The sequence below is a fragment of the Ophidiomyces ophidiicola genome, assembly GCF_022830035.1.
Source record: "Ophidiomyces ophidiicola strain CBS 122913 chromosome Unknown scaffold_2, whole genome shotgun sequence".
NCBI lineage: Eukaryota > Fungi > Ascomycota > Eurotiomycetes > Onygenales > Onygenaceae > Ophidiomyces > Ophidiomyces ophidiicola.
The window spans coordinates 918,979-942,702 of record NW_026054642.1 but is presented as its reverse complement, the minus strand read 5'-3'; the positions used below and the strand labels follow the sequence as shown (position 1 = coordinate 942,702).

Here is a 23,724-nt window from a genome sequence, read left to right as displayed (position 1 = left end):
GCTTGTGAGCTTCGAACCCAACCTTGCCACCTACGTACAACATACGCAAGATAGCACCTGCTACTCGGTACACCCTTGATCATTTCGAAGCGGAACACCCAAGAAAAGCAGCCAGTGGTGGCCGGGTATGTCTGTCCAGCAAGTGGGTTATCCATGATATTGGCGAGGCATGGACTGCTGGATGTGCTCTACGGAAGATACGATAAAGTACGGAGTACGGAGACCTAGAGATTCACATGCAAGCCTATGCACGCTGCACATATGATGGCCATTCTCTCCTCCGTACTCCGTAGCCTCCTTAGTAGCCCTCCGGTAGCTCTCCGAGACGTCAACCATGGCTGTTTTCGGGGGCTCCGTTGTTCCGGAAGATCCTGGTACAATATAACTCGCCTAGACCTCGGCATCATTGCGGCCTCCGGGCCTGCCCGCCATTGTCTGCATTAAGGTGTGCTTCATTGACCAGGCGGAGCCTCTCTCCATACATTACAGCTGCAGTACACAAGGCCACAGCGGCGACATCACATTCCTTTGTCTACTGCTGCCATAGTGAACGTGCATATGGGCTGTATGCCGCCGATAAACGACCAGCCTTAACTCCGTAGTAACCATTGCAGCTATCACTATTTAGGCTGGCAACTAAGATTGATCATGGCAAAGAGCTGTTACCGTACCTGACGCCACAGTGGTAATTTAAGCGCTCGTTGTTAGCGCTTGCTGGCTCCCGTCCACCCCTGCAAAAACGTTCTTCCTGGCCCCAACCGTACGGCATTACATACTGCAAGGTGAGAGAAAACAGAAAAAAATAAAACTGCTGTGCAGTCTTCTTGCTCTCACCTTTCTTGTGACATCTCAACCACCTCTCCTCTCCAAAATCTCACGTCCAGGGACTGGCCTTTCTCCCTACTACCACTTGTTGTTGTTGTTGTCGTCCCATAATGGCTTCCACGCTTAGATTGGGGAGCGCTGCGCTCCGTTCCGCCTCCATTGCTCCGAGATCCGTCGCGCAGTCCGCGAGCTTCAATTGCCTCCGCTACTACTCCTCGGCGAAGAGCAAGGTCAATATTCTTCTCTGGTTTAAGATTTTAGAGAAATATTTTAATTTTTGTTGTGCTCTTCTAGTCTCTGAAAGATACCTTTGCCGATAAGCTTCCTGCTGAGGTTGAGAAGGTCAAGAAGTTGAGAAAGTGAGTAAATCTTTCTGGACCGTTGACGGCAGGCTCAATTAATTGTGTTCTAATTGATAGGGAGTTTGGATCAAAAGTCCTTGGAGAGGTTACGTTGGACCAGGTCTACGGAGGCGCTCGCGGCGTGAAGGCTCTCGTTTGGGAGGTGCGAAGAACTGGAATGAAACATGACGGTCTGCGGATGCTAACTCTGACTAGGGATCTGTTCTTGATTCTGAAGAGGGCATTCGTTTCCGAGGATACACTGTACGTCGTGTGGTGCCTTACTCGTACGATTCACTTTTAACGGGCTTTCTAGATCCCTGAATGCCAAAAACTACTTCCTAAGGCCCCCGGAGGCGAGGAGCCTCTCCCAGAAGGTACAACGATCTCCTTCTTATCTGCGTTGATATGAAACATGCCTCTTGAACGGCCAATGGCTAATCACAGGAGGCAGGTCTTTTCTGGTTACTCTTGACGGGTGAGATCCCCACCGAGCAGCAAGTCAGAGACCTTTCAGCAGAATGGGCGGCCAGATCCGACGTTCCAAAGTTCGTGGAGGAGCTCCTTGACCGCTGCCCTAATACGCTTCACCCAATGGCCCAATTTTCCCTCGCAGTCTCGGCCCTTGAACATGAGTCCTCATTCGCAAAGGCTTACGCAAAGGGCATCAACAAGAAGGAATACTGGCAGTATACTTTTGAGGACTCTATGGACTTGATTGCCAAATTGCCCACAATTGCGTCCAAGATCTACCGTAATGTCTTCAAGGATGGCAAAGTCGCCCCAATCCAAAAGGACAAAGATTACGGCTTCAACTTGGCAAACCAGCTTGGTTATGGCGAAAACAAGGACTTTGTTGAGCTCATGCGTCTTTACCTGACCATTCACTCGGACCACGAAGGTGGCAACGTCAGCGCTCATACTACTCACCTTGTCGGCAGTGCTCTCAGCTCCCCAATGCTCTCTCTTGCTGCTGGTCTTAACGGCCTTGCCGGCCCTCTCCACGGACTGTAAGTTATCTAGACTTTATATAAACTCGTCTGACCGGTGTACTTAAACTACTGTATTTGATTTACTGACCGGAAACAATAGGGCCAACCAGGAAGTGCTTGTCTGGCTCCAGAAAATGAAGAAGGCGATTGGTAATGATCTCAGCGACCAGGCCATCAAGGACTACCTCTGGTCTACCTTGAACAATGGCCAGGTTGTTCCAGGATATGGCCACGCTGTGCTCCGCAAGACCGATCCCCGCTACGTGTCTCAGCGCGAATTTGCTCTCCGCAAATTGCCAGATGACCCAATGTTCAAGCTTGTCAGCCAGGTTTACAAGATTGCTCCAGGCGTTCTTACCGAGCATGGCAAGACTAAGAACCCATATCCTAACGTCGATGCTGTACGTGTTCCCTGTGGTACCCCTACTCTCATCTCCGTGCAAAACTAATGGCGTTCGATTTTAGCACTCTGGTGTCCTGCTGCAATACTATGGCTTGACCGAAGCTAGCTACTACACTGTCCTCTTTGGTGTATCTCGCGCCCTTGGTGTCCTGCCACAGCTCATCATCGATCGCGCTCTTGGAGCTCCCATTGAGCGACCCAAGTCTTTCAGCACCGAAGCTTATGCTAAGCTTGTTGGTGCTAAGTTCTAAACCTGCGGCTTGCGAGCCCTGGCAGGATGTCTACTGCACATATCTACATTAGGGGAGTTTTTTTTTTCCTCCTCTTCCAGCACAGAAATTCTTTCTAGGCAAATTCCTAGGGTTCAGATTGGAGGTGCAGCGTAAAAGGTGCTCGGCTTCGTGTTCTGTTATGTACAAGTACTGTTGTCTCTTTTTCCTTTTGGATGTATTTTTAAAATGCCAACGAACGTGTCTTACGTTGCCTCTTGTCTCTCCACTCTCTCCGTGCGCTTTGATGTACTCCGTATGTATGGACCGTGTCCAGGAGCCAATGCCATGTTAGCTATCATTACGAAAGATAATAGCTACTTAGGCCTTCAGCATGTTCTCATGATCCCCAACATTCGCTCACCACTTGTCAAAGGGGTGCAAATTTAGTTAGAAGGATAGACCATACAACCTAACTAAGCCTACGCAAATGTTTTGCCAATGATATAAAAGAGAGACACATGGCAGCTTTTTACAGTGAGTGATAGACAGTAGACAGAATATGGTACTCTGTACAGAGTATACGGGAGCAAATGATGAGCTAACCAACAACTCCCGGGGTGCCGCTGCGGCGGTGGGCAATAGGGGAAACACAACATGTTAATCCTCCATGTTTTGGGGGAAGGTGAAAAGCATGATCCTATCCTTTGTACGGAGTATGGAGCACATCAAAACATTCCTTTGGTATATTTTTTTCTGCTTCTGATAATCTTACATAGCTAACTCTGTAGTAGGCTCAATCCGAATATTCTTAATTTCGGCTGTCAGCCCAAGAAAGCATTGACGGGTTGGTGCACCGCAGAGCTGAGTGGTGGGTGAGAGCTTGTTGAGTTCAACAAAAGACGCCCAGCGGGGCGGACGCCACAGTGCTCAGCCACGTGCCACCTGATTCGCCAGGATAGCTGAGTCATCGTCGACATATCCGGATGCGGACTAGCGGAACTGGGATTCCGTCAGCCTCGCAGTGCTGAGTCAGCAACACGCTCTCCATTGGAAGTGTTCGATGCAGCGAAATCCCACCAGTTGTGAATCCGCATTGCAGGATTTTCCTCTTTATCGGTGATTGCTGCTGTATTGAATTTCACGGGCCTTCTGGAGCGTCGTATTGGTTTTAAGTGTGGTGTTCCTGTTAAACCTCGGTGAGTTCGACGGCGCGCGTGCTTCTTGGGTTCGCAGCCTTCGCCCCGAATTCCCTGCTCAACAGCTCTTGGCTGAACTCCCGAGCCCCGAGTTAGAAGTCGGAGCGAACCTCCCTTTCCCCTGGCGCACACTCACCAAGAAGAGACAACGCTCCGCAGATTATCTTCAGGAAACCGTTCCAAGACAGCCGAACCCAATTTCGGATTGTTTTTTGCTTTCTCCCAGACCTCTACTCCCCGTCGCCCGCTGTTTACCCTTGAAACTTTACGCCCTGGTACCTACTACGTAGTGCTACAAGGCATCGCTTCCACACCAGGAAACTATCTAGAAACGAGACAACAACCGGCGAAGACGCCCCCTTCATCCCTTGGTCAGGGCCCCTTTCAGCGTCCCAGTGTCAAAAGATGTCCGCCGCTCAGGTTTCCATCGCCACCAGCGCGCCTCAAGCTATCGAAAAAAAGCCCGTCAAGTTCAGCAATTTGCTGCGTGAGTGTTCTCCTTTTCATCCTTTCAGTCTATTACTTGGCCTGGCTAATCAAATTTCTACGATACAGTTGGTGCCGGCTTGAATTTATTCGAGTAAGTGGTAAAATATCTAGAAAGGGAGTCGGATCGTCTGAATGATGGGGCATGGTGCTGACAATACTTTTTGCAATTGATCAGGGTCACCACGCTGGGACAGGTGAATATTACTTCTATTTTCATTATCAAGCTCGGGCTAATAGATCCCTTTCTAGCCGCTGGAAGTGATCAAGACAACCATGGCCGCCAACAGAGCGGATAGCTTTGCTGGCGCCATGGCTCGGATTTGGGGTCGTGGCGGTGCTCTCGGATGTACGTATGCGTTGTGCGATGCGTGCTAAGTTGACTAATGAATTGCATAGATTATCAAGGTCTCATTCCCTGGGCCTGGATTGAGGCATCGACCAAAGGTGCCGTCCTCCTCTTTGTGGCATCTGAGGCCGAATACCACGCAAAGACCTTCGGCGCGCCAGACTTCCTTGCAGGAATCAGCGGAGGTATGGCCGGCGGTGTTGCTCAGGCATACGCCACCATGGGTTTCTGCACATGCATGAAGACAGTCGAGATCACCAAGCACAAGATGGCCGCGGCAGGTGTCAAGCCGCCCAGCACTTTTGCTACTTTCATGGATATCTATCGCCGCGAAGGTATCCGCGGAATCAACCGCGGTGTCAACGCCGTCGCTATTCGCCAGACCACCAACTGGGGATCGCGTTTCGGTTTGTCCCGGTTGGCGGAGTCTGCAATTCGCAACGTCACCGGTAAAGACGAGGGGCAGAAGTTGAGCGGCTTCGAGAAGATCATTGCTAGTGGTCTTGGTGGTGGTTTGTCCGCTTGGAATCAGCCCATTGAGGTTATTCGTGTTGAAATGCAAAGCAAGACCGAGGATCCTAACCGCCCTAAAAATCTGACTGTAGGAAAAACATTCAGATACATTTACGAGACCAATGGTATCAAAGGCCTTTACAGAGGTGTAACTCCTCGTATTGGTCTTGGTATCTGGCAGACAGTCTGCATGGTTGCTCTTGGTGATATGTTAGTTCCCCCTTTTCTGATTCTCTATATATTCATCTTACTTACACGTCTTTTGCAGGGCCAAGGAAACTGTGGAGAGACTCACCGGTGACCAGGTCACTGCTAAACATTAAGCCGGCTGGCACCGTGTAGAATTATTGCTTCATGTTGCTTGTGTTTTCCTAGTATTTTCTGTCCGGGCTACGTAGAACTGTTAATGGCTATGTGGATTATAATTAGTATAGACTTTCTTCGATTTCTCGGATACACCTGTTCTATATTGTATTCGTGCCTTCAACACATCACCTTGTCAAAGATTTTTGTAAAGTGCTGTGTCATCCTGGTATATGAGATTCTAGAGGAGATTTAACAAAAGGGGACATTGCTCTTAGACTTAGTAAAAATACAATGCACATGGATCTAATTATCCGAACAAGAGGGAGGATATTCTCTTCTTTCTGTTCACTCCTTTCCCAATGACCTCTAATCTCACTTTTCACCCATCCCAAAAGGTCTCACCAATGAACTCAAAGGGGTTCTCCGAAGCAGACGCTGTAGTGGATAGGCACAGGAAATATTCCTTAGAAAATTGAAAGTTGGTCATTGTGAGGGGCAAGCATACAAATAACCTGGTGTGGATCTATAGAAAACTTATTTTGGGTTTAGACAAGAGAAACCAGGGAAGGAAATTGAAAACGAGGAGTTGCGGGTATGTTCGATATTGATGGCTTTATATTTACACAGTCAGACCAAGATCAGAGGCGTATGGAAGATGGAAGAGGTCGCCGACGCTAGCGACGGAGGCTCTTCCTGCGAGAAGAGATTTTGCGGCCTGAAGAACGATCGAAAGGTTAGAAGATATAAATGAATCTGGGGGGAAGCTGGAGATACATACCGCCTTGACTTGCTCCTCAGTAACCTTCTCGATGTTCTGTCCGACTTGAACAATCTGGAAAGGCTTGCTTCCGTGGACAAGTGCAGATCCGGTCAATTCCACACCAGTGGTAAGGTTTTGTCCGCTTTCCAGAGCACGGAATTTAGCGAACGCAATGGCCTTTTTGATATCTTCACTAGCGATGTTGCCCGAAGCGATCTTCTTGATGGCATCCACAACATTCTTGCCAGCTTGGCCAAGAGATCCAGCGTTACCAGAGAGAGTGACGCAGAGAAGTCCAGCATCAGAGTACGTAGCGTGTTTTGTGGAGATAGAGACGCCAGAAACGCCTTCAATTGCCTTAGCCAGGATAGAAGAGCCAGCGGACCATTTGATGCTAGATTGACCACCAAGGAGGGCGGCCAAGACATCGTATTCAGCTTTGTATCCCTTGGTTCCAAAAGAACTAGATCCAGGGAAGGCAATGACCATGGCATTTCCAGATTGGCTTGCAATACGCTGCTCGCCTCCAAAGTATTGGACAGGTTCACCGGCAAGAGCAGCGAATGGGCCGTTGGCAGCGCTAGCAGGTACGTCACTGAAGAATTGGCCGACCCATTTCGAGACTTCACTGGCGTTGGCACCACTGGAAACGACTGCAGTAGTAGCCTTGGTGTACGCGCTCTTGCTGAAAGTTGCAACACCTTCGGCTGTGATATACTGCTTCATAGGGGCGGAGGGGCATGGCACCAATGGATTTCCGAGTCCACGATGGAAAGCAACGTTATGTACGGCGTCAAGGGCATGAATGGAGGGGTTGGCGATGGAATTGTTTTGGGAGAATTTCACGAGGTCAAAGACAACTTCATCTAACTCATGGGCTGATGTCAAAATTAGCATTCTGTTGTATCAATTGAGGCACAATTGTACCCTTACCAGGATATCTCGTATTCGAAATGACTTCTGCCAGCAATTCAGCGTAGTAAGGAAGATCTGAGCTTAGAAATTTAGCCGTAAGGACCACGTTCTCTCTGGAGTTATAAGCGGAGAATTCTCCCCCGAGCAGCTCAGACTCCCGGGTAATCCGCAATGCCGACCGTTTACTAGTGCTCTATTAATTGAAGCACATTCTGTCAGCAATTGAGCTCTACCAATTATTCCTTGCATTTCCAAAGCGTATATATTGGAAGGTCCTCCCACCTTGAACGCAAAGTTGGCCAATGTATCGGCATATCCGGGCAATGGCTGGTATCTAGAGCCGGCTTTGGCAACGACGGTCAATGTGGTTGTTGGAGCCGGAAAATCTCGACAGGCGACCTTGATGCCACCAGCTTCAGTTGTTTCGTAGTCGTATCCTCTTGGAGCGGCCGCTGAGGCCATGCCTCGCTGGGACGACAGGCATTGTGATCGGAAAGCGCGCGCGGCTTGCCGGCCAACAGAGGTTCGCGACAGCATCATCGCATGTGACGAAAGGAGGGAGACAGAGCAGAGGGGCTGGAGGATAGCGAGGCAGAGCTGGCAGCGTCGGGGTCGCTTGCTTGTCGTTTGCGGTCTTCAACCTGAAAACACTCAAATCTCAGCAGGCCAATTGGCGCGAGGTTTGATCAGCCGGCCGCTGATTGGCTCTTCTGGCGGTACCGTTTCCTGGTACGCCCGACATCACGTGAAGCACTGCTTCTCACGACCAAGCGCGTATCGGCGGGTTTTAAGACGGTAATTTTGGTCAAAAAGTGAAATTCATGCCGTCAATGAGTCGATCAAGCATCGATTGCGCTGTGTTAATTTGTTGCTGCACAGAGCCGGATCGCTGCTCTCCCCTGCTTCCACATATGAAAATGTATATGCTGTCTCGGTAATACCTTCTAGAGGAGCTGGCATTACTCTAGAAGTCTGACAAAATGTCCCAGGTGAGCCTGAGCCTTCGAGGAGCCCCCCGCAGTGCGAGGTGGGATGCTGATCAGCCGTAGTATGCCGCAGAGCTCTGCAATCTCCTAATTACAGATAACTTTGGGGAGCTCTATTCCGTAAGTAATGTCCCTTGATGCTCAGAGGAGTCAATTCTCCTCGCTGCAATATTGAAACAGCATCAGAGCTAACTATGCAAAGCTGATATTTTCTTATCTTCTCCAATATGGCCGCCAGCCACTTCTGAAGATTGTTCAGAACACCCATCTATCTCCTCGGCAGGTCAGGCATGGACTTGCAGTCCTCATACAACAGCGCCTGATCTTCCACTGCACCTCTGTCGCTGATGGAATTACATACTACGAATCCGACTGGAGAACAGCTTACAACCTGGTCAGATCTGGGAAGGCTATATCTCTCGTTCAAGAAAGATTAGGTGCTCATGCAGCAAAGGTTCTTTCTACGTTGTTGGCGCTTGGCCATGCGAAAGTTAGCTACCTTGAGACCCTACCGGAACTCCGGCCAGTTGTGAAACCGTACTCCCTGGCTAATGGCATAAATGGAACGTTGGAAGGCAAACAGGCAGACTTTATTAGTGGGGATGGTACATTGAAAGATGACATGAATACCAAGGAATTTTGCCAATCGAACGGACCAGTCAAAGCACCTAACGATTACAACCAGTTCGAGGACGAACCGCAGGTTCAGACCATACTACAGCAGCTTGCGGCCTTTGGGTATATCTGTCGTGTGCGAAACCAGAATTTTCAAAGCCCGGAGGATAATTTTGAGGCCGCTCTGAAGTTCGCGAGAAGTAACGGCGATTCTCATGGTCTGAAAGGGAACAAGTTGGAGGCCAAACTCACTGAGGACGCGGAAAAATTAGTAAAAGAATGGACCGATAGCACAATATCTCGGGTCCTCCCGTCAGCTAGCATGTTACGGGGCGTAAAACGACGCCTTGGTAATGACGACATATCTGCCCCTCGAAAAAAAATAAAGCTTGATGAGGCTGTGGATGAAGACGAGTACAAAGGAGACAACGAAGACGAAAATGATGAGGATGGTGATTTTTCTGATGATGATATGGCATCATTGGATGTGAGTCATTTCACTTCTTTAGTCTATGCAAGCAGCTCGATACTGATTCTTGACAGCCGAATATGATAATCCGTGTCAATTATGAGAAATTTGACGTTGCATTCCGGAATAAGCGATTAGTTGATCTAGCCAGCCAAAGCATCACTTCTGTTACTTCTCATATTTACGAAACTCTCCTCTCCCATATCGAACTTCGAACTCCGCAATGCCGTGAACGAATTGAAGCGATCCCAGAGGGGGAGGAGGCAGAGCAATATTCCATTTCAGTTCACTTACATACAATTTCCAAAGACCTTGACTCCGATTTGGACCTTGCTGGGACAATCGCTGGAATCCCTGACGCAGCTAATGGGACTGGGGATGAGGATGGGGATCCTGGTGGAGATTACGGTTCTGCTGGCTTGAAACCGCGTGGCCCAAGTCGTAACTATCTAGTCGACCAGCATCTATCTCTTCTTGCAGCGGAACCAAACTTTTTCTGCACGCGAAGAATGCAATCGGGTGTGATTACATGGGCTGTCGAATACCGGCATCTGGCCAGGAAACTTCGCCATCTGGAGCTTGAACGAATAATCGAAGCCCGATTTGGCAGCGCTGCTGTCCGTATAGTTAGGGTACTCTCGTCCAAAGGAAAACTGGACGAGAAACGGCTGCAAGAAATTAGCTTGATGGCATCTAAAGATCTCCGCCAACTATTGGGACAGATGGCAGGTGCAGGCTTCGTTGAGTTACAAGAAGTTCCACGTGACGCTCAACGGCAGCCTTCTCGTACGATATACCTTTGGTTTTACGACCCTGATCGAGCTCGTATGATGGTAGTCGAAGACTCCTATAAGGCGATGTCTCGATGTCTTCAGCGAATACGCTTTGAACGCCAAAAACTGAAATACTTTCTTGAAAAAACGGAACGGACGGATGTAAAAGGGAACGAGGAGCGCTATCTGTCTCCAAACGAATTACAAAAGCTAAAAACTTGGAAGGCTACGGAGGCGATGTTGCTCGGTGAAGTTGCACGACTAGATGATCTCGTCTCTGTCCTTCGAGACTACTGAGTATATTGCGGACTATGTTTTTATTTATCTGTATGACTTTGTTTTGGTGTATAACTGACGCATTTTGGCTGGAGCATCTAAATTTGGGCGGCATTGATTTGATCGGATATTTGAGTGGATATGTACAGAGTAAGCTTGACGTGAAGTTGGACAAGCGCCGCACTTTGGAACTTTTCTTGATATTGATGCCAATAAAGATTTCAGGATATCTTTTCTTCAAAACATAAAGGTAGATATAACATTGTACAATACTATAGGTATGGATTTTTGGCTACTCTCATACGCCCACACAGACACTTTCTCAATCATGTTTCTTCCGCATCTTTGTAGTACCATTGTCAATAATTCCCATGACGCGAGAGTGGACAAAACAGGATAAGTACCAAGCAATTGCCGATGTGAGTAATATATAGATACCAATCGGTATGAGAGACTTCGGAAATACATTAAAGACGTAGGGATCAAGGATGATGTCTGCAACGACAGGAGGAACATGGTCCATGAGTGTCTGGTTCAATGTAAAGTAATCCGCTGAGACGTCCACGGCAAGTAGCAACGAGGATTTATCGCTTGCTACCTGGGAGGCGGATTGGGCCCCGGCATGACGACGTTCAACCGCTACATAGGCTTTAAGAGATGCTGATAAAGTGTGAGATTTGACAACGCTAGAAATAGTGTATGTTTTGAGGTTGAATGAAGTGGGTTGCTAATAATAATGAGCTCTCTAGATTCAGATAGGGCCACGAGATAAAGTGACAAGAAAAAGGATAAACACTGACAGTTGCAATCCAGCATATTCGAAGTTCATATCGCTGGCCGGGGTTTAAATCGGCCAGAAAGAACCAGGATTGAATACCGAGGGGAGTTTGTTCGGATGGAAACGCAGCTTCAAGGCGTTTCCGAATTGATGATATAGAAGGGGAGAGAATGTCCAAATTCTTTAAATCCACGCTTTGAATGTCTGACATCGACGAAGGCCATCGAGTTAAACTCGCAGGGGGGGCAGTAAAAATAGTTTTCTCCACATTTGCAGATGCAAACCGCATCTGGAAAAAGAACACTAGCACTCCCCATATCCTCAAGTTGCTTAAGAGCATGGTGCTCTTTCGAATTTTCACAAAATACTCTCAAAATTCAGTAGCCTGTGAAAGCACCTCTCCTGTAGCGTCCAATACTTGGAGCACGAGGTAAAGTCTGATGAAAAATCAGTAATATTCATTCCATATAAAGTATATGCATTGCAGGTTCTCGTACGGAGTACATCAATATCTAAGGATACATCTCGAACGTATTTGAAGAAGGGCGAATTATAGAATATAAACGTACCAACTTATTAAGCTGTGAGTATCCCCTTTGGAGCAATTTATGGTAGTATCGATGACAGACTAGTCATGTTATGACCATTGGTTCAACCTATCAATAAAGTAGAAAACGATTAAACCTTTCACATAGGTACTACTGTCTTACTTCGTACTCTTATGTATCTCGTTTAATTACAACAGCTTTTCTCTGCTAGCCTCTTTTCGGATATCAGTCAAATTACCTAGACCATAAGATACATGGATGGACTACAAATAGTGTATTTCCTTCTGTGCCTGTCACATACGACCACAGGAAGTGGAATACAGGGCTTCCCGTCCGCTCAGCCGTACTTAAGCCACTTGCCGGCCGGCTAGTAGTTGGGTGGGTGACCACCAGCGAATCCCGGCTGTTGTATGTTTTTTTTTGAGCTTGTTTGATGACTGGCCAGACGCTTCCTCACGTGATGATTTTCAAATGAAAGGTCAATTTACTCCGTAGGCCAGTCTGATATATCTATATATATATATACCAAGGCCACTTCGGCGCAGAACCAGCTGTCGCTGTACGGATATGAAAGAATAGGGGAATAAAGAAAAATCCCGAAACCCTACAATACACATTAGATGTACATGCCGCTGACACGATTAAACTCCCGAGAATGATCCTCATTTGAGATCGAGGCCTGCTTGATATACCTATAATTAACGTGACTACCATCATCTGTTGCGAGTGCGTGTGAATGGACATTATGTTTTTGATCCGGCTCGCTGTCTTAGCGGAAGTACTTGAACGAGATGGTTACAATAGAGACTTACCTCCCGCCCGTTGAGGTCTAGAATCGCGAGGCGATCCAAATCGGTGTCGCTCACCATCACCGGCCCTTGATGTGTACGTACTCGGGTGGCAAACCTCGCCCATATGTCCTTCCGTTGACGTTGGTTCAGCGCTTCGTATTTGAGTTTCAGATGAATCCTGCTAAGGATTGCCTCATCAAGCTCCGCGTCCCTGTTCGTCGTGAGAAAGAAAATTCCCTGGAAATACTCCAGCTTGCGAAGGAATATCGTAACAGTAGCGTCCTTGGAGGCATTGATAGACGCCCGACGTTCGAGGAAGACATCAGCTTTATCCAGTAAAAGGAGGGCGTCAAACCGCTTAGCAATTTGAAATATGTGAGTGAGATTGTCATCGAGTCTATCTGGTTCCACTTCCAGTTGGGCAGCAGATATCTAATGGATTAGCCGGAATTGCAGGCTGTCAATGAAACCTGAGCTTATCGAGTGAAGTGGCCGCTGAAAATGCTCGGACATGGCCTTGGCAGTCAGAGTTTTGCCCACGCCCGGTGGGCCACTGAGTCAGTTAGCATGAGTGACACACCAGGGATTATGAAGAAAGGACCTACAGTAGAAGCACATTTAAGCCCTTCCCTTTGCCTGTGACAAGGTCGTCAAATGGGAGAGAGGGGACAATCCCCAACTGGGTCCTCATGAGTGCCATGAGAAGGAGTTTCTGATCGTCAGAACTAGTCAAGCTCTTGAAAAGACTTGGTGACCACTCGATATTGCGGGTGTCATCGACAACAACCTCGTCTGAGACAATGTCAGTGGTTGCTAGAAAGACAGGCAGAAGGGCTTACAGAAAGCATTATCACTGAAACTAAAGGCCGGAATCGAGGGACAGCATATCAAATAATCGTCATCAGTCATGCTGGAGTCATCGGCATCAGCTCTCCTGAATTGCTCTTTCTCTTCCATCCGCTGCTTATTCTCAAGTTCATCTAAGTCGAACCAAATATCTCCATGTGTCAGACCTCATCGGGCTCGACGTCTCAACGCGCGGGGGGTAGTAGTTCGGGTTCATTTCATAGAAGAATGCCGCATCGATGCCGATACGGTCATTGACCTTTACCTGCACAGGCTCCCCTTTGTGCATGAAAAAGGCCGTCCCATGGCAATGCTGGATGTGCATTCCCACCAATTCGCAGGATTTCTTCCCGCATTCGATAAGGTTTTGCCTTACTCTCGTGTGTTGGGGGTGGTATTCGAGCAGAAATACCGGCAGTGTATGGATGGCGCGCAGATCTGAAAATTTTTCAACTATCAGGTGAATACCAGATCTTCCCAGTAATTTTCTGTCACAGTCAATATAGCTGCAGTTGAGTTCATAATACTCAACACCTGTGTGTTTTTTTTCTGTTCAACAGTATTCAACACCACACAACGAGGCTTCCCTGTCCCGAAGAATGTGGCATATAGGATACATCCAGGCTTCATGACAGTCCCAAGCAAGTCCCAAGCAATTTGCCCAGCTTTTAGTTGCGGCAGGAGCTGTTGGGTCACTGGCTGATATGTGTGAGCGATAAAATTGACAAACAGAGATATGTGTTTTAGCTCGTCTTCGAAGGCACCCGCTGCTTTCGCCTCATATCTCTTGAGGTCAGGGAGAAAATTATACAGGAGCTTCTGATCAATCTGTGCTTGGTTGGTTACTGCCTGGGCCACTATGCAAAACATACAATAGGCTTATCTTCCTGCAAGCCAATGGCTTTCGCAACGCCCATAACATGGCGTAGGGCTTTCCGAATGAAATCCGAATTAACGCGAACAGTAACACTTTGCTTCAAGGAAGGCATGTCTGTTACGCTGGTTAGTGAGTTTACAAACATGATAGAATCCGGGTAGCCACTCACCGGCTCGGGTTCTGACAACGAAGGCGTACTGATCAAGCTCGTCAATGCCCTTCTCTACCACTGCTTCTCTTGTCTTAAACTTTGACGTTGCCTTATCCCAGCTGCAAATCGGTCAGTCTGGTAAAAAATATCAAATTCAGGACGTACATTTCCTCAACCCGCTTGAAATCGGGTATAGACCCAATTGGAACATCTTTAGACTTGGGAGTGGGCGGCTTGCTTGGTTCAGATGTTGAGGCTTCTGCCTCAGGCTCAGATGCAGCGGCAATGCGCACCGCTTCAACAAAGAGACGTGCAAACTCTTCCGCTCAGGAAATCGCTGGTGATGTGGGAGTACTTCTCTGCGTTGCCGGACTTGGACCATCGGCAATACTCAGTAATAGAGAAAGTATACGCGTCTACCTACCACACAGGCTCAAGGAAATCCTGGAGACTACAGAAACCAGTGTTTTAAAAGGTATCGCAAGAAGTTATGCCAAAGGTAGAGTTAAGCCGGGGGCGCCTGCTACGCAAGAGAACCAGGCTTTGGTCTCCAGTGAGAATACTTCACCTGCAAGTACGTGTTTTCCGTTTCTCAATTCGAGTTTCATATAATTTGATTCCTAAGTCACTAACCTTGTATCGAATTTGCAAGTATCCCACCACCAAGGGGGAGAAGGTACCGTACAATACACCGTACAAATCGACGTAACAAGATGGCTAACACATAAGAGTAGTTTTTTTGACGGGAGACGTCTACGAACTGGCAGTTGAAGACCTTCAAATGATCGCAACGATGCCAAACCAGATTTCTGGCAAAATCCGCTTGACCGAAACGTATAACCCGTACACTCCGTCATTTATCACAATACCCGTGTCGAATGAGCTCGTAATCAGTTTATCATCGGCTGCCCAAAGGTTATCTGATCAGAGCTCACTGCACGATGCTTTTACCTGCGGCATATCCGACACGAAGCGAGCCTGAGACTCTAAACCACCAGCTAGTGTTCCACGGAATTATCACCATGTACCCTGCGTCTTCTGTCTCAACTCCGTCAACGTACAAGTCGTCGCCGTTCTCAAATATGCGGATTGCGCCTTGGCTATGGACAATGTCAACTTGGGTTGCCTTTGGCGATGGAGACCATATTAAGGATTCACAATCATCGCAACCTGTATTGCGCAACTGGCTTTCTAAAATACATACTTCATTCTTGATTCCCTCCAATATCATACTGTCGGTAGACATCGGTATTCTGATCTTTGTGACTGCTCTGGCCATTATCAACGCAGCCGAGGCTTTATTTTTGCAAGTGTTCAGAAGGTAGGCGCTAGGGAGGCAGAGGCAGAGACTCAGTGTTTAGGAAGATGCAAAGCAAGTAAACTGCAGTTTGTTGTGTATATGCATTTGGAAAACTTCTGTGTTTCCAACAAGCGTCAGCACCCTGATTCACCTCCCGCCGCCTCGCAACGCCAGCCAAAAAGGAGAAAGTTAAACGCGTCTGCACCTGCGTATTGGGATGCTCTGTCGAAAATTTGGTTCACAAAAAACGCATTAAGAGAATTGGATCGAAGAAACATCTATTCCCAAGCGCCTCCAAACCGCAGACCTCGGCTCCAAGCCACAACAAAGACTCGCTGTGGATCGTTTCTGTCCGCTCCTGAATTCATCCTTGCTTGCCCGCTCAATTGTCAAAAGGGATTAAAGAGGTTTGCTAGGCTGGGAGGCCCTGATCTTTCTGACCTTCGAAACGTACAGATTAACTCATGCTGTCATGTTCTGGCACTGACACTCAATGCAGTATCCCATGCCCAGCGACCCTTTTAACCAACCCATGTCGTCTAGTACGTCCCGTTCCCGACGTAGGAAGCGTGGTGCAGAATCTCCTCCGTCGTCAACCTCCAAAGGCAAGAGAACAACAACAAACACGTCAAGCGCTTCAGCCTATAGTCGGAACTTTCAACAAAATTTAATTGATCATGGCGTTTATCCCGATGGCTACGAATTTCCTGACGGCAATGTTCCTTCTCAACCGAATAATTTTGACGAGATAGTTGAAAGATTGGCTCAACCGCGACCTTCCCTTTCGCCATCGGAATTCTCTGATGGGGATTTCAAAAAGTTCAAGCGGGCAGATATAAATGCATCTAAGGAGAGACCAGTCACCACTTCTGTTATTCCAATTCTTGAGGGTGAAATTGATGACCCTAAGTGTGTTGGGGGTGATTACCCATTTGGGAATCTTGCTTCCTTGACTGATGGGACTTTAGCATCAGCCAAGCCAGATTATTTCTATGGCGCGCGCCCTGAGCAGCTTGATCGTCAAATCCGGAAAGATCTTGGTCATTATATCATCCCATCAACACAAGATCACCTTCCAATGGCACCAAACTTGTTTTTGGAGGCAAAGGGCCCTGATGGATCTCTTGCTGTAGCTACATGGCAGGCATGTTATGATGATGCATTGGGTGCCCGGGGTATGCATTCCTTACAATCTTACCGGCAAGAACCAATCTACAATAATAATGCGTACACTCTTACATCAACTTACCATGGTGGTCAACTAAAGATGTACACTACCCATATCACCCGGCCTGAAGACGGTGAGACTCGGCCTGAGTATATCATGACCCAGGTCAATACATGGGCCATGACTGGCAACCAAGAGGGCTTTCGGCAAGGTGCTTCTGCATACCGAAATGCTCGAGATTGGGCAAAGGAAACAAGAGACAAATTCATTCAAGCAGCAAATGAGAGGCTCTCCCAGGCATGCTCACAAGATTCTTTCTCTCAGCACCAGCCGCTTTCTGAGTTAACGCCTGTCTTGGATGAATCTGATGGGTCAACTGAATCTGGCGTGTATCATGATGCTCAATGGAGCTTCGCCATCCCAGTTGAACGGGAAGAAGATCACGGGAAGCTCAGAAGGCCGAGGATCCGTGTGAGCGAATCTTTTGCTGTGACCGGCGATGTCGCCAGCCATACAACTAGCGATAAGGCCCCTAGACTCCAAAATGACCGTAACATGATCTGTTCACACCTGCTTTTGCGCTTATTGTACATAGTTTCAAATAATCCAGTGATATACTTTCATTGGACCTCTCCTGAGTTTGTCTATGTTGCTATGTTTAGAAGAGGGCTTTTTGTTCTCTCTACGGAGTACATGGGGAAGTGGTTTCAGGCGAGGAGATCAAAGTGGAGACAGGATATTGCTAAACTCCACAAAATTACAGGAGGCATACGGGCCGTCCCGTTCCGCTCTCGTTCCGCAGCTAGTGTCTCCATGCTTGTGTGATTGTTCTGGAAGAGATAATCCACAGCATGGATGATGAAGAACATTTAGAGAAAGCACTTAATGGCTGCCTCTGCAACTTGGAGAATATAAGCTCTTTCTTCCAGCAACAAGTGGTATCTTTGCCCACACTTGCATGAGGCGACCGCTAGTCTTCAGGCGATGCTCAAAGCACGATGTTTCCATTGGCTGCTCACCCTCCACTCTCCCCTGCTCACCCAAAATCGCCCTTGGATCACCAAGACCGGGTGATCATTAAAGCAGCCTCACGCTCTAACTCACCCTGGATGCCACCACCAAGGAATTGGCCGTGCTTCAGCCACTTGCCGGCCGGCTAGTAGTTGGGTGGGTGACCACCAGCGAATCCCGGCTGTTATATGTTTTTTTCCCTCTATAAAGGGATATTGAGACCACACCCCTTGTTCCAATACTCTGCTATTGTAGGAAGACCAGTTTTTCACTCAAAAAAGCTTCAGAAACGCCACACTTCTAAAAACCATCAACTTTAATTTTGAATACTTGTACCCTAAAGTTAAAAAAACAAATAAATATCCAACGGTTTAGATAGTATTATTTTCGGAATTTCGACCTATGAACCCTTCCCCATCAGTGAGATTTATCCTTTATGACGTAAAATGTCTATTTCTTCAGGTACTTTTCAAAGTATTTTTTCAAAAACCTACTCCTATTGTTGACGTTCATTTAGTTTAATATTAGCATTCAATCGCAGTCTCTTGCTGATGTTGAAGCTGGCAGTGCTCTGGGAATCTGGAGACCCTTTGAGCCGTCGCTCACCATATTGGCGTTGGTGTTTTTAAAAGAGCTTTATAATGATTTCTTTCTGAGAAAAGCTTGAAACCGGGTGATACTTCTGGGTTCAAACGCCAATTTAGAGTATATTGAGTATATTGTATATATGGAGTAAAGGGCTCAAGCGATCAGCTGGCTCAATCCTGATTACCCACACTTGGATTTTTAATCTGTTCATCGAATAGCTGCTGTAGCCCTTGCTCATATTTCGTTTTGTCGTCAAGTTTTGTGGCAATAACTTGCTTTGCGTTAGGAGCCCAGTAACAGAAAACTTCCTGACTAAAGCCATCGTAATTAACATCTTGGTTGAACCTCGGCTGTATGTGTTGCTGGAATAAGTTAAAGCACCCTTTTAGGCTGTTCAACGCATGAAAGTACCAAAAGGCTCCGGAGGTCCAATTGCTCCTCATAATATCAGTACGGTAGGTTTTGCTTCCACAGAAAGGAGAGCATTTCTGCTCTTCTTCTTCAAATACCTTTGTGAACTCCGCGTGTGCATTTGCATACGTTTCAAGTGTGTCTCCCTCAAGCTGATCCACACCACAATCCGTGATCCAGTGCGGAGGGGCAAGCATCTCAACTGGGAGAGAGCAGGCCCACTCGAGGTCAATAATGTATTTGATATTCCAATCATCGTCCACAAATATGTTCGGGCCATGCAGGTCAGTGAGGCTGAAAGCGAAAGGGCCGCTTCTCAAACGGCGGCTGGTGAAATGAGAAAGTAGACCGCGCATGCAAAAAAGATTGGCCATCTGTCCAAGGCCATCTTTTTCATCAAGAATGCTATTTGGTTGATTATAAATGCGGCTATCGTGGCAGGCCAAAATATCCGAATAGAATGTGTCTGAAGTCGCATATGTGAGGTCTCTTGGAATTAACGTTTCGATGGCTTCGTTTTCTAAAGCGTGAAATTTATGAAGCAGAGGCCGGTTCGTCAGTGTCAGAAAACCTTGATCATTGATTGTCCAAGAGCCTATTTTGGGTAGTTGGATTTGGCTTAAAGAGAGAATGATCCGAGAAAGGCCCCGAAAAAGATTGGTTCTCAGGGTATGGTTAAGGCGGAGATCAGGCCAGGTATCGGACAACATTCTTGCTTCTGTTGGTTCAATGTAATCCATAATCATGTAACCTTGGTCTAATATCACTGAACGAGTCTTGCATATATATCGGCAAGGAATAGGTAATCCGAACAACGTTGATAGAACCCGTCGAAAGTACCATTTCGCTTTTTCAACAAAAGATGCATATTCAAGCCTCATAAACTACACAATTTAGTATATTTCAAAATGAGGTAAATGGCGTACACTAACACTTTGGCCACCTGGGCAGCCGAACCCCCATAAAGATGGAATCGGAATATCGCGGCAATGATCCTGAATCCAAAGAAATGTAGCCGCTTCTGTGCGTATCTTCTCATCTACATTTCCAGGATAGGTCAGTTCGCCAGCTTTATATGGAAGAGGGATCCTCAATATCAGTCGTTTTCCAGGATGCGTTTTCCAGTTTTCAACATATACTGGCACGCACACATTGAAACTGCCATGCCTCCATTCAGAAACCTCACCCAGTCGACAGGTTTCATCGCCTGTCAATCCTAGATGGTTCGCAATGACATCCTGAAAGTCTTTCTCATGATGTACGATTAAAACAAAGAAATCGAATCGCTGTTTGGGATAGCTCAGGCGAACCAACATATTCTCCTCCTCTTCAAGAGCATCCACAAACGTCGTTTTCCCGTTTAATAGGGGAAGGGAATGGGTAGGAACACATGGGTATAGCTCAGGCTCCATCCCTATGTCTTCACCCATAGTTTCTGAGCCTCAGAAAAAAATGATAATAAAATTGAGACGTTTGTGATGGTAGGGTAAGGTAATAAGGTCAAAAAGCTGCCAGGTCATTACCAGCAGATAATTAACATCAGTTAGCCAGCTAAGATTAACAACATATGTAGTTCACTACAGAGTACTCTGTACCTAGTAAATTATGACTAGGGGGTACAGGGTCGCTGGGTGGCCGGGTAGCCTTTCTGGTAATTCCAAGCACTGGCACTAGTAGCCACTGGTAACTGAATGGTAGGGTATGGTAGCCTAGCTGACTGAGAAGTAATTTGAGCTCACTGGAAATGTAGATTGTTATCATCAAGTTTTTTAAGCATTGGGCCCCGAAAGCTTCTAGATATAGATGGTTGTCAGTGACCCTGTAACGCGTAACTAACCCAGATGATTGGCGGCGCGCGGAGGGAGACGGTAGTTTCCGTACCGAACAGGCACAACATGAACAAACAGTCGCTGGAATCGCCAAATATCTTCGGCTGCGGAGATGGCCGGCTGGGTACGGAGTACTGGTCTGCCTCTCGTGAAGCGTGTTGGCAGTGCAGCTCTCTTGCGTGGGCCAGCTGTCGTCGCCGCAACAGGCGAGAACAAGGCGTGGCTTGCCGTCTCTACATAGTTCGTCGCTTGGCGGGCGGAGGCGCGTTGAGCCGGCGGTTGTTGGGCCGAAAGACGCCCCTGTCACCTCAGGCGACGAACAGCTAGCTGGTCATGTCGCGCCGTTTGTTTTTCCTGAACCTTCGAAATATAAAACCGTTTCTTCTCCACGCGGACCCTCTCTGAACCCTTTTCGCTAGACAAATTTCGCCGACGTTTTCTAGAATCCTCTGATCTGGTATCTGGTCCATTTTTAGTGCACGCCGTTGTCTTATTTGGTTGCCCGTCATGAGAGAAGTCATCAGTTTGAATAGTACGCCTCCCACTCACCGTACATTCGCCCGGAGATGCTAACTGAGATGTTGTTGCATAGTCGGCCAGGCTGGCTGCCAGATGGCCAATGCTTGCTGGGAGGTATGGGTGTACCCGCACTTCAAATTTATGGTTTTCTGACATCCCCGACCTAGCTATATTGTCTTGAACATGGAATTAAGGTCAGTCAATTGAGAGCAATTTACTTTGTAACACACGCACTGAACGGTTTACTTGAAGCCAGATGGATACTTGGTTGAAGGGCACGACAACTCAGACCATAGCTTCCAGACATTCTTCGCCGAAACAGGTACGCGCCCATCGCGTTTCTCGACTGCAATCACTAAGCGAATGGCTGTATTCTAGGACAAGGAAAATACGTCCCTCAAACGATATACTGTGACCTTGAGCCCAATGTTGTCGACGAAGTTCGCACAGGCCCCTATCGCAGCCTCTTCCATCCGGAGCAGATGATCACGGGGAAGGAAGATGCTTCAAATAACTACGCTCGTGGGCATTACACTGTTGGTAAAGAGATGATTGACCGAGTCGTAGACAAAGTACGCCGAGTCGCAGATAACTGTGGTGGGTTACAGGGGTTTTTGATTTTTCATTCCTTCGGGGGCGGCACCGGCTCCGGCTTCGGTGCTCTCCTGATGGAACGATTAGCTGTGGATTATGCAAAGAAGACAAAACTCGAGTTTTGTGTGTATCCCGCCCCCCAGAATGCGACCTCGGTTGTCGAGCCATATAACTCAATTCTTACCACCCACACAACTTTGGAGAACTCTGACTGCAGCTTTATGGTTGACAATGAAGCCATCTATGATATTTGCCGCCGGAGCCTGGGTGTGGAAAGACCAAGCTATGAAAATTTGAATCGTTTGATTGCACAAGGTCCGTGAAATAACAAGCCCCAATCCCTAGGACTCTAGCTTGCAGACTCGCGTTACCAATACAGATTGAATATAGTTGTCTCTTCCGTGACTGCCTCTCTCCGATTTAGCGGTTTGTTGAACGTCGATCTTGCTGAATTCCAAACCAACTTGGTACCGTACCCTCGAATCCATTTCCCCTTGATATCATATGCGCCAATAGTCTCGGCGGCCAAAGCTGCCCACGAAGCAAATTCAGTACATGAAATAACAATGGCCTGCTTTGAGCCTTCTACTCAAATGGTGAAATGCGACCCTCGAAGTGGTAAGTATATGGCTACATGTTTGCTCTACCGAGGAGATGTCGTTCCCAAAGATGTGCACGCCTCCGTCGCAACTTTAAAGACAAAACGCACTGTCCAGTTTGTCGACTGGTGCCCCACTGGCTTTAAGATTGGCATTTGCAACCAGCCGCCACAAATGGTTCCTAACGGAGATCTTGCTAAGGTTAGCCGTGCTATGTAAGTGTCTCCAGAGCTTGCGATCAATGATACCATGCTGATAGGATATAGCTGCATGCTATCTAATACCACTGCCATCAGTGAAGCATGGTCAGCCTTGGCTCACAAGTTTGACCTTATGTTCTCTAAACGTGCTTTCGTCCACTGGTATGTGGGCGAGGGCATGGAAGAAGGTGAATTCACCGAAGCTCGTGAGGACCTTGCTGCTCTTGAGCGCGACTATGATGAAGTTGCCAGGGATTCTCCGGAAGATAGACCGGAAGAAGAATACTGACACCTGCCAATGGTTCTGTTCAGTTTTATTCTTTTTAACACTAAATCTTTTGTCAAGCAGTTTCTAATATGCCCATGAGCACCTGCTAACCCTTCTCCCTTCATTAACATTTTAATCAAGCACCTACCAAGCCTTTATAAAAGCGTTGTAGCAAAAAACTTCGAATTTATTCGTTCAATGTTCTGAGTATGATAATTTCTCTGCCTGCGAACTATTTTGTTTGCTTCAAGCCTGGATTTCCCGTCAAGAGTAGCATATAGAAGATCAGATTCACAAATGCAAATCTAAGGTTTCGAGGTCTGCTCAGCCATATCACTTGCTTTTCACATGTCTAAGATGTCATAGAGTGATAAGAGAGCCAAAGCTTAGTTGAAATAAGATCTTGGTAGCCTGAAAGTGGCATGGTAATTTTAAGGGGGGGACGAAATGATATCAGCCGACTTAGCCATTCAGCTAGAAAGGTGAACGCCTTATTAGATGTAGGCTGTCGGTGCTGTTGTATTTTCCCACAAATGAGTCCTAAATAGTGGACTATGGGTTGGATCAACAGGTCCACAATTGAGGTAGGTATACGGAGTATACTTTTTGAAACATGTAAATACTAAATTTAATCCATTTTAGGCTATTATGTTTTTCAGAGACAATGGCTTTTCAAAATGTTATTATTTCCATCCGGCATTAAATTACTCTGTACGGCATATTGAGCGGATAGAACCCATCACGGGTGTATTAGAGACATCTCAATTTAGATACTCTGTATGGGAAGAAGATTTCGGAATCCACACAGCTTCGAATAATCTACTGATGG

The 23,724-nt window shown here is 47.2% G+C and overlaps 10 protein-coding genes across 10 annotated transcripts; 6 read left to right on the top strand and 4 right to left on the bottom strand.

Annotated features, from left to right (window-relative positions):
- Positions 1-935: 935 nt before the first annotated feature.
- CIT1 (citrate (Si)-synthase) lies at positions 936-2,812 on the top strand (the record flags this gene model as incomplete). The annotated part of the gene is made up of 8 exons (XM_049250027.1): positions 936-1,055; positions 1,120-1,184; positions 1,245-1,329; positions 1,383-1,430; positions 1,483-1,543; positions 1,621-2,176; positions 2,259-2,559; positions 2,624-2,812. 8 exons carry the CDS (start codon positions 936-938, stop codon positions 2,810-2,812), a joined length of 1,425 nt encoding a protein of 474 aa, XP_049111187.1.
- A 1,562-nt stretch (positions 2,813-4,374) lies between these two features.
- Positions 4,375-5,640, top strand: YHM2 (Mitochondrial DNA replication protein yhm2; the record flags this gene model as incomplete). The annotated part of the gene is made up of 6 exons (XM_049250026.1): positions 4,375-4,456; positions 4,525-4,549; positions 4,634-4,652; positions 4,708-4,804; positions 4,855-5,527; positions 5,586-5,640. 6 exons carry the CDS (start codon positions 4,375-4,377, stop codon positions 5,638-5,640), a joined length of 951 nt encoding a protein of 316 aa, XP_049111186.1.
- Positions 5,641-6,242: 602 nt separating this feature from the next.
- QCR2 (ubiquinol-cytochrome c reductase core subunit 1) lies at positions 6,243-7,760 on the bottom strand (the record flags this gene model as incomplete). The annotated part of the gene is made up of 4 exons (XM_049250025.1): positions 6,243-6,338; positions 6,402-7,261; positions 7,317-7,491; positions 7,581-7,760. 4 exons carry the CDS (start codon positions 7,758-7,760, stop codon positions 6,243-6,245), a joined length of 1,311 nt encoding a protein of 436 aa, XP_049111185.1.
- Positions 7,761-8,278: 518 nt separating this feature from the next.
- RPC82 (RNA polymerase III subunit C82) lies at positions 8,279-10,438 on the top strand (the record flags this gene model as incomplete). The annotated part of the gene is made up of 4 exons (XM_049250024.1): positions 8,279-8,287; positions 8,348-8,404; positions 8,487-9,386; positions 9,443-10,438. The coding sequence occupies 4 exons, from the start codon at positions 8,279-8,281 to the stop codon at positions 10,436-10,438; spliced, it is 1,962 nt and encodes a 653-aa protein (XP_049111184.1).
- A 301-nt stretch (positions 10,439-10,739) lies between these two features.
- Positions 10,740-11,484, bottom strand: LOZ57_000929 (uncharacterized protein; the record flags this gene model as incomplete). Its single annotated transcript, XM_049250023.1, has 2 exons — positions 10,740-11,144; positions 11,218-11,484. 2 exons carry the CDS (start codon positions 11,482-11,484, stop codon positions 10,740-10,742), a joined length of 672 nt encoding a protein of 223 aa, XP_049111183.1.
- Positions 11,485-12,359: 875 nt separating this feature from the next.
- LOZ57_000928 (uncharacterized protein) lies at positions 12,360-14,619 on the bottom strand (the record flags this gene model as incomplete). Its single annotated transcript, XM_049250022.1, has 9 exons — positions 12,360-12,503; positions 12,556-12,966; positions 13,075-13,087; positions 13,140-13,326; positions 13,374-13,514; positions 13,998-14,229; positions 14,253-14,371; positions 14,427-14,527; positions 14,585-14,619. The coding sequence occupies 9 exons, from the start codon at positions 14,617-14,619 to the stop codon at positions 12,360-12,362; spliced, it is 1,383 nt and encodes a 460-aa protein (XP_049111182.1).
- Positions 14,620-14,693: 74 nt separating this feature from the next.
- LOZ57_000927 (uncharacterized protein) lies at positions 14,694-15,390 on the top strand (the record flags this gene model as incomplete). Its single annotated transcript, XM_049250021.1, has 3 exons — positions 14,694-14,982; positions 15,034-15,084; positions 15,143-15,390. The coding sequence occupies 3 exons, from the start codon at positions 14,694-14,696 to the stop codon at positions 15,388-15,390; spliced, it is 588 nt and encodes a 195-aa protein (XP_049111181.1).
- Positions 15,391-16,201: 811 nt separating this feature from the next.
- Positions 16,202-17,701, top strand: LOZ57_000926 (uncharacterized protein; the record flags this gene model as incomplete). Its single annotated transcript, XM_049250020.1, has 1 exon — positions 16,202-17,701. One exon carries the CDS (start codon positions 16,202-16,204, stop codon positions 17,699-17,701), a length of 1,500 nt encoding a protein of 499 aa, XP_049111180.1.
- A 944-nt stretch (positions 17,702-18,645) lies between these two features.
- LOZ57_000925 (uncharacterized protein) lies at positions 18,646-20,316 on the bottom strand (the record flags this gene model as incomplete). Its single annotated transcript, XM_049250019.1, has 2 exons — positions 18,646-19,770; positions 19,819-20,316. The coding sequence occupies 2 exons, from the start codon at positions 20,314-20,316 to the stop codon at positions 18,646-18,648; spliced, it is 1,623 nt and encodes a 540-aa protein (XP_049111179.1).
- Positions 20,317-21,222: 906 nt separating this feature from the next.
- On the top strand, positions 21,223-22,916 carry TUB1_1 (alpha-tubulin; the record flags this gene model as incomplete). Its single annotated transcript, XM_049250018.1, has 7 exons — positions 21,223-21,247; positions 21,308-21,348; positions 21,402-21,428; positions 21,487-21,556; positions 21,613-22,143; positions 22,219-22,642; positions 22,694-22,916. The coding sequence occupies 7 exons, from the start codon at positions 21,223-21,225 to the stop codon at positions 22,914-22,916; spliced, it is 1,341 nt and encodes a 446-aa protein (XP_049111178.1).
- Positions 22,917-23,724: the final 808 nt, after the last annotated feature.